Source organism: Xenopus laevis, chromosome 6L (assembly GCF_017654675.1).
Source record: "Xenopus laevis strain J_2021 chromosome 6L, Xenopus_laevis_v10.1, whole genome shotgun sequence".
Taxonomy (NCBI): Eukaryota; Metazoa; Chordata; class Amphibia; order Anura; family Pipidae; genus Xenopus; species Xenopus laevis.
The window spans coordinates 7,295,518-7,309,077 of NC_054381.1; the positions used below are offsets into that span (position 1 = coordinate 7,295,518).

The following is a 13,560-nucleotide window of genomic DNA, read 5'->3' on the forward strand; positions in this document are numbered from 1 at the left end:
ATTTTGTGAATTTAATTCTCCAGGATATACTTTGTTTTTGTTCCGTTCCAAAAAGTGATATCCTCAACCCAATTAAAAGATTCCTACAGTCAGAAATTAAAGATCCAGTGCATTAGTAGGGGAATGCTCTGCGTGTGTTCCGGCTGATTTATAAGAGGTGGTTTAATTGCAGCGCCGTTCTTTTAACTTGCATAATTTTACAGTTAGGGCGATAAATCTGAAAAGTTAAAATGGATTCAAGATAAGTTCCACTTGGCACTTGCATGCTGCAACCCAAAATTAGAGTCAATTATGGTGAATGGGGAAAGTCTGGGTTTATTTATGGATTTATTTCATTTCAATTCGTTGCACTCGCATTCAATGCTGTTATCAAAATGTATTACACTGTGTAAAAATCAATTCATTGTGTTTAGAGATTTGTGAGCTTTCCGCGGTTGGATCCAATAATTTTGTGATGTTTCAAACCAATTTTAGCTGAATTTAAAAAACTTACACTTACCGAATACTAAGTTTTCACTGTCTATAAAAATTGTCTCCTAATGACTTTTAAATGGATTTATTAGTAACCCCCCATAACAAATTGTAGAACAGCTACAGATGGAGCGAGTTAATTCTACTGGTAAACATAACCACACCCTTCCACAATGAAATGGGCGCTGTGAGTACCATATATCTACCATGCCAAAAAACGGGAGTGCTTGTTTGCCATCTTAAACTTTTCTGTGTCTTTTATTGTTGGTTTAATGGTTGCCAATTTAAAATTTACCAGTTAGTATAATATTCTGCAAACTTGCAGTTAATAAGAAGAAACTGGGCATGGTTCTTTCAAGCTATTAAGCTCTAAATTCCATAATTGGAGTCAATAAGAATCAATTTCCTCCCTTTAGGCATATTAAAGTAGTTTGTATGATGGTGGCACATATTCTTAAAGGAAACAAACTCAGCATCTCTCATTTTTGCTCGAGGCTCTACCTTGATGTTGCTTTTTTTTTTATTACGCCTATTAGTAGAGATCCTCAACAACCACGCATTCAGTCCATAGTCTTTTACTTAAGGACGTGCGATAAATATCTGGAAACATCAAATTAAAATCTGAGCCCAAGAAAAGAAGATTCTTCTAGAGTGTGAGAAAGAGTAAGAGTGAGATAGAGCAAGTCTCTAGTTCCCTTGAAGAGTCATTTCATCTTCTTCTTTGAGAACAGGTAAAGACCTGTGGGATCTAGACTGGACTTGACCAGAGAGAGTTTGAAGACTGTCAGAAGACCCTATAGACAGAAAGCAAGAAAGGAAGAGCGGAAGGAGTTAATAGGAAGGTAGAGCAGACAAAAAGCAAAATTGTTTCCAACATACAATAGTCAACGTAGCACTCATCATTTGGACCCTCTAAATAAATTAAGAGTGGCAAAGAGAGTCAATTTGTACAAGGGAAAAAATTATACAAACAGCTTCAGGGATTGTTGTAAAACAGTCATTGATTAGAGCTTAATCATTCTTTTGATGTTTAGAGGAAAAGGGTATGTAGAATCTCTGGGTGCCCCCCATCCCCATGATTTTAGTCACTTACTTCAGAAGTTCTTTTTAGTATTGCTCCTGCATACACTTCTGGTCATCTAGTATCCTCTGCATTCTCCCCAAATAATTTCTTTATCCCCATGCCTAGAGCAGAGCACTGAAAGAGTATGATAGAGCAGCACTAAGAAGAAAAGTACATCTGACCAATGTTTTTTTTGGATGGAGATGGACAATTGGGTGTGGAGAAATCATATAATGGGGGGTACCTAACAACTAAACACCTCTAGGTAATTCTACCTTACCTTGTCCTTTAACATGTTTTCTTTATGTAATTGAATTATTGGGGATTTGTAGAAGTTGCCTTCAAAAGACCTGAACAGGTCATGTTCCAGTGGATTAAAAGATAGGGTTGAGGGTGCACTATGATCAAGGAGGAAGCAATTGGCTGTCACATACTTAAGTGATGAAACATGGAGCAGAATGCTGGTAAGGAAGGAGCAGAAGAACCACAAGAGGCAGGCAAGGAGAGGTATTGGCCTACTGGATTAAAAATTCCTTGGCAATTTCATCTAAGATAAAACAGTCCCATATCTTTCCTCATTAGGTCAACTAACATCTTCAACTCCATATTTATTTGTGTGTTTATTCTTTAACTATGGTTCTGTAGCCTTCTCCTACCTTCATAGCTTGGCGTGTGTCCAGTTGGATGTTCTGACACTGCCCTGGTCATGTCTTTTTATTGTGGTTGGGATGTAGACACAAAGTGGGCCTCATTTATTGCACTACCACTGCCCATATGTGTCCCATTGTAATTACCCATAACAACCAATCAGAGAGTTTGATCCATATTTTTTTCTTGCATCATAAATGACTTTCCCACAGCCATATGAGAACCCACAAAAAGACATTAACAATCGTTTATAATTGATCTAGCTCTGCTGAGGCCCATGTGTATGTGGAGCTGTTTTTTCTACATATTTTTATTTTTAACTTTTCATTTATATTCTCTACTCTAAGGATAAAAATGGCTGCTCTGTACCAACAGAACCAACTACACCTACAAAGCTATGGCTGCATTTAGGAAAACAACATGGCATACATGTCTTTTAAACACTATTGTTACAGGCATGTTTATGTTGGTCATAGATATCCAGCTCGTTTTCTTGTTACACCACAGGTTAAACTGCCTGGAGTATTCTATCTGTTTTTGACATTTACAAATGAATCCCATTTTCGTCTCTGTTGTGCATGTTTCAGACTAAACCAGAGGCACATTCTGATTTGCAAAATCCACAATTTTGATGATTTTGCAAATCTTAATCTAGAAAAGGGCCGAACGGGCGTATGAAGTCCATCAGGTGTTACCTCCAGGAATTTCCGTCAGCTCGTTCAGTGGTGGAACTGTCTCCAGTTTGTCTGCATAGTCCTTGCCCGCCTGCCGCTGAGCATATCGTGCCTCGATCTCCTTCTTGGTTCTGGGGATACGGCACTTGAATATACAGCACAAGGTGATGACTTTGTGGAAAACAGAAAGAGAGCAAAATATGATTACATTTATTTGTTTAGAGTATCTATCTATCTATTTATCTATCTATCATCTATATATCATATTTGGACAGACCTTTACAGAATCACCCTGGCATATCTGGAGGGGACTTCTTACCCTCAGAGTAGGCATCACCAGATCTCTACCCAACGTTTGGATGAAGCTCCAGAGTTCCTTTACAAGTCATGGATTGGCACAGAATGGAGGCAGGCATTTAATGGGAGTGCCCAGACAAAATAAACTTCATCTGCTGTTTATTGGATAATAATTGGCATCTACATAATTTCAGTAACACATTATGGATTTTGGACTCAAGCTCTAGAGCTGTAATGACTGCACATGCTTGCAACTAGTGATCATTCTAAAAGAATATAGATTGTGTTCAGCTGAGCTTTGCACCATTTGAAGGCCATAGGGCAGGTGGAAAGTACAGGGCACCCTCTATCTGGTTCATCTGAGAAAAGGTAGGGGACAAGAGTGGGACAGTGTGTGTGACTTCCCTTTATGAATACAGGGTTGCCTTATGAAAAGGAGGTGTATTATTTACTGGGGAGGGAAGCAGGCATTTGTAATGCATTTTACCTGCAGCAAATTTTCAAGATATGGGGCAAAACACTTTTTACTAGGCGCCCTGCCTAGCACTTAATAAATGACCCCTATTTTGGCCCAATAATTTATCCCTATTTAAGCTTAAGAATTGTTGGAGATAATTTAACGGGTTCATCTAACGGGTGTTTTTTATGGGACCTACAATAAGTATAGAAAGCAAAAGTGCTCAGTACATTAAGGCTCATTTACAAACACAAGCAACAGTTTCTAAACTTCAGTGCTATTCACGAATAAACTTGTGCACCAACGTGACACCTTCCCAGTGCACCAATCAGAAGTCCAGTTAACTCAAATGTTTAAAGCAGAAAAGTTGTAAGGAGCCCTTTTTAAAACCCTTTAACATCTCATACATTTGAATTAAAAATAACAAGTTATGAATTTATTTAACATCCAATGCAGCCTTGATTGTGTTTTATAGTCATATGAGATCAGGACAATTAGTTAATGATGAATGTGCCTCAAGCATTTTCTTTTCATCCACAATCAGACAAATTATTCTAATGGATCTGGATAAATAACAGTGCCATAGACTCAATTCATTTCAAATTAATATCAAACAAATAATTTACCAGCAAGTTGAAGGAACATCTTTCCAACCAAACACTGAAGTCTACGGTCCGCTGGTAATAACACATAATACTTTCTTATTGCCCTTGGCCTCATTAATATAACTCACTGGCACATCAGCCATAAACATGGATAAGTACTGAAAATAGTCCCTAAACCCAACTGGATTATCTTGGAGAGCTGGTTTATAAGGAATGTATTCAAATAGCACAATGCATTGCTTGATGAATGAGAATCGGGAGAGATGTTTGTACTGGATGGAACGTTGCTCCTCTCTCTTCAGCTTCATGTGATTCTTGGCCTCATATAAGGGGCACAGATCTGCTGGAGCTCAAAAGTCTTTCAGGATTATATTTGGGAAAAATAAAAAAGAATGCAGTACAGATCAACTAATCATCCATTTCATTCTCAGATTGATTTGATTGCTAGGAGAACCACTAAGCACCTATAACAAAGGAATAAAATCCTTGAAGGAGCACTGGAAACAATGGCTGGTGGTAGAAAGCCCATGAAGACCACTTTGACCAAACTAAAGGACAGATGAGAAGTGTACAGAAAGGACAAACTCTGAAGAAAACCCCTGGAGCCAGTAAGGAGCTCAGTGCCACACAAGCTGTGGATCACCAACAGGAGAACCTCAGCTGGAGAAGAGGTAAAGGAACTCTTTGTTGACCAGTTTTTTTGGTCTGGCCATGCCTGAAGATTGTTGAAAATGATTCTGGATTTCTGTAGCCAAAATGATGTTTACATCCATCTCTAATAAAATAATGTTTCTATTTTAGTGGTTTTTGAGATATTGGACTTTTTAGTATTCGATGAAAGTCAAAGAGTCAGCTCTAAGATTAACCAACTATGCCAAAAGAGAGTGGTTGATCTCATAAACCACTAACAATAGAACAGTTGTGTTGATTGAAAAATGACCACTATGGATGGGGGGGAGGCAAATCAATGTTATCAAAATGTTAACATTTTATTATAAATCCTCATGATCGCAATGGTATTTCCACCACATTCATCATATTTTGGCTAGTATCAATATATTGCTGACTCCTCTCACTTTTACAAATGGGAAAATGTGATCCTCCCCAAGGAAAGATGTTACCAGGTCTAAGCTGGATGAAGACGTAATGTAACAGTAGTTGATTTGAACTGCAAACAAATTGAACAATTCCATCAAGGATGATGTTTTACAAATAGATGAAGTTGGGAAAAATGTTATCAAATTTTTTAAAATGTGATGCATTCTCACTATCATGTTGAGGTGCTCCTACACCTGTTGTGGTTGTCCCTGTTGCCCTTGGATGTTGATCATGGTAATATTTACACTTTGAGTCCTATATGGCGGTGCCACCATTAGCTACGTCTTCAACACAGGTGGACCTTGTAATGCTCTTAATGTCTAGAGGTTTATTTTGGTCATTCCCACTTGGAGTTTGTGAACCAGGTAATGCAACAGGAGTTTAAACCACAATTAACATACATGATAAGATACTTGCATTTAGAAAGTATATTTATTGCATATGGTGGGGACCTGATGTCGGACAAAGACACAAGTTCTCTTTCTAATTTGACTGATCATATCTCCCAATCAGATAAGAGATTATTGTGGAGTATGAAAACCCTTGTAGATTATGATAAGGAATCTGACTCACCAATGCGATGTCATCAGAAAAAGTTGTCATTTTTTGGAGGGGGACTTGGAACTCACCTATTTATCTTCATAAGGTTTGGTACAAGGCCCAGAGGGAGCAGAAAGAATTGACTGACACAATAATAAACTTGCTGCTTATAGTGGAGTCATCCGGATTAATTAATGAATTCAACATTAAATATAATGTTTTTAAAATGATAGATGGCTATCCTTCTTTTGATTCCATATCTGTGAATTATATGCAGTTTTAAGCCACCAATGTACACTTTTTTAATTGTAGGAAAAAGAAATGGTCCATTGCCCCTACTATGGGGGGTTCCTTGGTACTGTACTCGTGCTCTATGTGAACTAAGAGATCACTGCTGGCCAAGAGAAGAAATGGATGTTCTAGTCTATAAAAAGAAAGTGGAGCTCCACTTCAATCTCTTTGGACTTCATTCTGGGGAGCCAGAGGCCATGGATGGAATGGACCAATGGAAATAACTCGATAAACCCTGGCCCTCATGGGCCCATCTATATATCTGTCATCTATATATCATGGCCCAGGCCAGCTCCCCAGATTGGCTTCCAGAATTAAGTTAAGGAGAAGGAAGGCAATACGTAGTTTGGGACAACACGCAGCACATTCACACAAGGGGGTGGGTCTCTAGAGTATGGCTTTTGTTGGTTGCAAGTAGGGCCCTTGGTGTCACAGCCCTGAAGGGCCCCAACAGTGGCGTAACTACTGGGGGAGCAGGCAGTGCAATTGCACCAGGGTCCGCTCCCCCTTGGCACCCGCTGTGGCCCTCCCAGAATTTTTCTCCTCCACTGACTGGTTTTTTTTACAATTTGTTTTGCCGTTTTTTGCCGTGTGGCTGGCTGGCGCTCCCTCCCCCTTCAGATCAACTTCTCACCATCACCCCCCTAGCCATGGAAGTGGCGAGGAAAAGGAAGCCCCGCCCCTGACTGCCACATTCTGCGGAAGCCTGGAAGAGGACACAGCAAACATTGCGTTGATTTGAGGAGTTGCTTTGAAGAGCAACGAGTTTTAACTCACAGGGGAAAATCAAGCAGATTATTCAGAGCCAATGTAGCACCTACCAGTCAACCAGACACAGCGAGCATTTTACAAGGAGTGAATGATGATGGGTGAGTAAGTCATCCTCCTTATAATAAAAAAATAAAATTTTATGAAATATTCTGGCTCTTGCTGTGCCCCGGGACAAATGCATTATGGAAGTTGGTAAAAGGGACCCTGGGAATGAGGGCTTCTCTTACCTGCATTCTCATTTCATACTCGCCACCTAGTGGCAGATCACAGAACCCACTCATAAATATTAACGTTTACATCGTTTGTGTTGGTTTAAAAATATGAATGCATAAAGAGAACGCTAAGTCATAAAAGCAAAGAAAAAAGGAAACTTACTGACTCCCAACACAAAAATGGCGAAAACGCCAATAACTTGCCAAAGTCGAAGGCCCCAGAAGACGACAGTCTCTGATGTTACTGGATCCGGCTTCTGCTTCGGCGGGTCTGTAGGTGCCTGAAAGTAATGAAGTGAGGGGAGGTGTTCATTTTTGTAGCTTTGAGAAAAAAATCAATTAACAGCGGAAAGTTGGTTAGAATTACATTTTAATTTTGCAGCATCTTTATATTGATTTATAACCTCTTTATCTACTGATGTGCATTAAAAATGTGCGAAACGCGTTGGAGTCATCACTAATTTCTGATGCTTGATGGTTCTGATACTAACCTGCTCTACAAATTAGGTGACGCTGGATAAATTGTCCCTTATCATTGCAACCCCCACCCACCCCATCTGTTTTTTTTTACACTTTGCACACTGCCTTCAACTTTGTAAATTGATCTACATTTCACACTGCAAAAAAAGTTAAATTCTAGAAAATGAAGTTAGTGAGCAGGGAAGAGTCATCTGATATTTCTTTGGTCTGTTCTAAACAGAGTAACATCCCAAAACGTTCCTCTTCTCACTGACTTCATTTTCTACCGTCCAGCAAGTGGCACATTCATTATATCAGTAGTGTAAAACTGCTAACATCTTGAAAAAGATTTAAAGAAACACTGTCAATTGTAAAAGTGCTTTGGAGTAAAAGTTTACATTTCCTTTAGGCAATAATAGTACAGGTATAGGATCCCTTATCCGGAAACCCGATATCCAGAAAGCTCCGAATTACAGAATGGCTCCCATAGACTCCATTTTATCCAAATAATCCAAATTTTTAAAAATTATTTCCCTTTTCTGTGTAATAATAAAACAGTATCTTGTACTTGATCCCAACTAAGATATAATTAATCCTTATTGGAAGCAAAACCAGCCTATTGGGTTTATTTAATTTTTAAATGAATTTCTAGTAGAAAACCCCAGGTCCCGAGCATTCTGGATAACAGGTCCCATACCTGTACAAATTGCGGCATTTCTCATGGCACACAGCGAGCAGCCTATTAAACAACACAAGGGAGGACTACTCTGTATAATGAGTTGGGTCACTGATTGTTCAGATTCGGAGTTCAATTCTCTTTTTATGACGGTTTTATTTTTGGAAATTTATGAAAAGATTTAACGATCTGTATGTGGAATTTCATTTCACTCAACCTGCTCCCCAACGGATGTTTTACTTCTAAACCATCAAAACAAAGGGGAAAAAATGAATTCCCTCCCTGTCTCTGACTTTATCTAAAAATAAACATCTATTTCATTCATTCTGTAAAAGAACATGTTTTGAATCAACTGGGGACAATCACCTGCAACATTTTTCCTCCTTCCCTACCAATTATTGTATTATATTTCTGCATTTTATTGTCTATATTGGAAATGTTGCTGTGTTTGCTGTTCCAATAAAATTTTCCAGGGGACCTTTAAATGCTCAGGGGCTTCTGAATCCAGATTCCATATTTTTTGGATTCCAGCATCAATAGGTTGCTCCATCATTTGGTCAAGGCCCATCCTGAGCTCATAACAAGGTTACAGATATATAGAAACATTGGGGTAACAGTCACCCTGCTATAGTTCCAGGGGTACCCAGGGTACAAATAAACACTCACCCCAAATCTCCCCCTAACTGGCCTTCAGACTGGGCCCCCTTAGCTCATAACAAGGTTACAGATATATAGAAACATTGGGGTGACAGTCACCCTGCTATAGTTCCAGGGGTACCCAGGGCACAAATAAACACTCACCCCAAATCTCCCCCTAACTGGCCTTCAGACTGGGCCCCCTTAGCTCATAACAAGGTTACAGATATATAGAAACATTGGGGTGTCACCCTGCTATAGTTCCAGGGGTACTCAGGGCACAAATAAACACTCACCCCAAATCTCCCCCTAACTGACCTTCAGACTGGGCCCCCTTAACTCATAACAAGGTTACAGATACTGTATATAGAAACATTGGGGTAACAGTCACCCTGCTATAGTTCCAGGGGTACCCAGGGTACAAATAAGCACTCACCCCAAATCTCCCCCTAACTGGCCTTCATGCTGGGCCCCCTTAGCTCATAACAAGGTTACAGATATATAGAAACATTGGGGTGTCACCCTGCTATAGTTCCAGGGGTACCCAGGGTACAAATAAACACTCACCCCAAATCTCCCCCTAACTGACCTTCAGACTGGGCCCCCTTAGCTCATAACAAGGTTACAGATATATAGAAACATTAGGGTAACAGTCACCCTGCTATAGTTCCAGGGGTACCCAGGGTACAAATAAGCACTCACCCCAAATCTCCCCCTAACTGACCTTCAGACTGGGCCCCTTAGCTCATAACAAGGTTACAGATATATAGAAACATTGGGGTAACAGTCACCCTGCTATAGTTCCAGGGGTACCCAGGGCACAAATAGGCACTCACCTCAAAACTCAAAATTTTGAGCCTTTAATCACAAAAGGGGGGTACAGGGGAACATAGTATACAGAATCACAGTGCTTATAAGATACTGTTATTGTATAGAAACTGTTACACTCATAATGATTAGTAGACAATTTTTTTAAAGCTATTAAAGATAAATTCTGGAGAACTTTCAGGTATGGGTCGTGTAAGAATTGGCTTGTAAGTCAAAGACAAAAGAAAATAACAGGCAAAATACGATTTTAATTAAACCAGATCTAATGTAAATGAATCAGATATCAGACAATAAAAATGTAGTTAAAGTTGCGCAGCGACAAGCACTTCTCTTCCCTGGTACAATTACAATTGTGTATTTTCTATGGCCAGAATCCTTGTGTGTCACTGCCACCTAGTGGTGCGAGAGAACAAGAACATTCTGTTGCTAAACAAGAGAAACAAGACCACACTGTTTACTGAATCTGTTATTTTTTTAGCCTAAAAGATTGACAATTTGCCATTATTCATATCTAAAACATATGTGTATTTTTCAGCTATTGGCAGGATCATCTATGGGAATATTTCTCCATTTTCCCACAGTATTGGGTAATTCACAGCACCGGCATCTCACAGCACCGGGTATCTCATAGTACTGGGCATCTCACAGCACCGGGTATCTCATAGTACTGGGCATCTCACAGCACCGGGTATCTCATAGTACTGGGCATCTCACAGCACCGGGTAGCTCATAGTACTGGGCATCTCACAGCACCGGGTATCTCATAGTACTGGGCATCTCACAGCAGCAGATTTTTCATGCTGAGCATCTGGGGGCATTTCCCTAATGTTGCCCTTACAACAGCAGGATCTCACACAGCAAGAAACTCCCTTGAAGAAACCAACGTTGCTCTTTTAAGAGGCAGCATCTCATTTACTCGTCCGACAGAAGAAACTGCCACCCGGCAATTAAAAAAACAACATAAAAAACAGGCACTTGGCGAATTTCTGTCCCAGTAACATATTGTATAGGAGCATATGGTTTTCTGAGGCTTCTTACCCCCAGTTATCAGCATACAGTAGAGCAGGGATTGGTGTCGGACACAATCTAAATACAATAGAGTATAAGAGTAGAAGCATTGGAGTTACGACAAACTTGCCTGTTTAATGCACAACAAGAAGATACATGTTCCAACAACAGCAATGTCCAGAGGGGACTTCACTCTGCAGGAACCCTTCAACCTCAATGTGATAACCAACCAGGCTCTACTCACTTTATTCCTCTTGTTCATGGATCCCCTCCCCCTTTTTGTGTGCATTTTACCCCAACTCTTCACACTCCTACTGAGTGGTCCACTGGGGGTCACATGACTTGCAGGAACCTATTTGACCCTCCATAATAGCAGATCCAAGACATCCAATGGAGCCATCCTAACCCTGCCCACTGAAGGATCATACCTTCTTATTAAACCTGAAGGTCTAGTCCAAATGTTGCTGTGATATCATTCCCACCTCTTACACTATATTCTAGTGTTTGTCTGCCAATAAAATTGCCTTCATAAAGAGGAAGCATATTATAAGAGAGGTCTCACACTGAACTGTACTGAGTAATGTAGAGGACAGAGCCAAAGTGTAATATCTGCAAAGACAATAAAATTTAGAATTCTGAAAAGGGGTTGAAAGGAGGAGAGCAAATGGGAGAGGGTAGAAGACCAGGTTGCTGTCCTACATTTAAGGTAGGGTGGCAGTAAGGCATCTCAAAGTTTGGCTTGGATGAGGGAACACTCCCAGCTTCTATCTAAATATAATTCAATGAATGTTTTAAGGGCCAACTATAACCATGCCCAATAACACTGGTGGCAAGAGGAAAGAGCCATACTCATGAAACCAGACCATGGTTCAAGATACTCTTAATCCATCATTGGCATCTCCTGGTACTAATCTGATATTCTCAATAGAAGTTAACAATAAGGCAAGCCAGCCCATGGTTTCCAGGTGGCCCAGTGGCATAGACTATGGGGATAAATCAGGGGTGGGGCAGGGATGGATTTGGGGCAGGGCACTGCTTAGGGCCTTCATCCTTCCCTGGATACCCTACAGCCATACTTTGTTTCTTGACCGAGATCTAGATCATCAATCCCTAACCAGTAGCTTGCAAGTAACATGTTGCTCACCAACCCCTTGGATGTTGCTCTCAAAGCCTCAAAGTAGGTGCTTATTTTTGAATCCCTTGATTGGAGGCAGGTTTTGCTACTGCCAAGCAGAGTCTCCTTTAGATTATCCACATAGAGGCTACCAAATAGCCAATCACATCCCTTATTTGGCACCCCAGGAACATTTTTTATGCTTGTGTTGCTCCCCAACTCTTTTTACAATTGAATGTGTCTCACTGGTATAAAAAGGTTGGGGAATGGGGACCACTGATCTAAATAGACCCTCTCAATCAGAGCAACACACATAAGACAGAGCAGGGTCCATTATCTTTTTCCTAAAAGGTTTGTTGACAGCACTGCTGCCTGGAGGGTCTTTGTCTAATTCACCTATGAAACTGGCTGAGAACAAATTAAACTTGAACTTTTAAACCAAACAAATAAATGGAATCTACACCCTTAAATTCAACTTGTATGCAATGTAATATACATGGAATTATGATTATTACCGCAGAATCCCTCTAACCACCTCTAGGGATTCCCTGCCCTCGGAGCCAGTTGGGGAATACTGAGCAGCAGCTCACGGCATAGTCAGCTCTTTGTGCTTCTCAGCCAAGGGAACATATTTCAGAAGTTCGTCATGTTTGGAAGCGCGGCCTCTGGTCGGCCAGAGACACATAAGTACTGTTGTGCGGAGGCTTGCGGTTCGACCTGGCAGTGGACGCTTTTACTAGTTGCATATTTCTGGGATTGACATTTTGGAGGAAAAAGAAAAATATTTTAATTAATGTGATTTTAAAGAGACTCTTGATCTCTTAAAGGGGAAGCTCACGGTAGAATTGCCTTGAATTTTCATGAAAGAGAAACTAAAGCTTAACAAAGAATGAAGACTGGAGATGCCCCAGTAGCTCCCAATCTTATTTTCTGCTGATTCACTACACCTGTTCTGAGTTACTGTCACTTACCTGAGCTTCGGGACGGGACCAACTCATAGTATATTGTATATATAAAAGGCCCAATACAAGGCTAATTAGTAATAAATTAATATTCTCATGACATGGCATCCAGTGCATTTTGCTTAGGAATTGAATAATCAGCCCGGTAGCCTCAGCTTCTATGAAAATCAAAATCCATGTTGATGATTTGCAACAACCCCTAAGCTTAGCTTCTCAACAGCAGCCCAGAGCTCACTGAGCATTTGCAGTGCCACTGACATTCTGTCAAGTATTAGGTGGGGGGCGCTGTGGAGGCTGATGAGGGAAGGACGAGTCCTTGAGGCAGGGGCTGTCTGTGCCAAAGGGAACACGGCAAGGAAAGGCAGGAATGGGGCGACGAGGGCGATGAGTCAGACTGGAACAGGTGCAGAGTGGAGCAGGACGGAGAGATCGAAGATCAGGAATGGACTTGACAGGATGAAGAGGGCGATGAACAGGTGAAGAGGGAATAGGACGAAGGTCAGGACAGGAACTGACTGGATAGGATGGTGAGGGCATAGATCGGGGGGCAGACTGAAAGGATGAGACAGGATGGTGAGGGTGTAGATCTGGAGGACAGGATAGCAGGAGTACAGTATAGCGGGAGGACAGGATAGCGAGAGGAGACTGGAGCAGAAGGAGACTAGAGCAGATGGGGACTGGAGAGCAGGATGGGTTAGGTACAAGGCAGAACAGGAAGCAGAAATCAGGAACAGACAAGGCAGGGGTAAT

At 40.8% G+C, this 13,560-nt stretch overlaps 1 protein-coding gene across 2 annotated transcripts in view; it reads right to left on the reverse strand.

The window, feature by feature from the left end:
* Positions 1-295: 295 nt before the first annotated feature.
* tmie.L (transmembrane inner ear L homeolog) overlaps positions 296-13,560 on the reverse strand; it is a 34,527-nt gene continuing 21,262 nt past the window's right edge. For both annotated transcript variants that reach the window (XM_041565746.1, XM_018267031.2), the window contains 3 exons: positions 7,291-7,408; positions 2,878-3,027; positions 296-1,265 (listed from right to left, as the gene is read on the reverse strand). In XM_041565746.1, the coding sequence (XP_041421680.1) occupies positions 1,159-1,265; positions 2,878-3,027; positions 7,291-7,408 (375 nt within the window). In that variant the 3' untranslated portion in view covers positions 296-1,158. The remainder of the gene's footprint in view (positions 1,266-2,877; positions 3,028-7,290; positions 7,409-13,560) is intronic.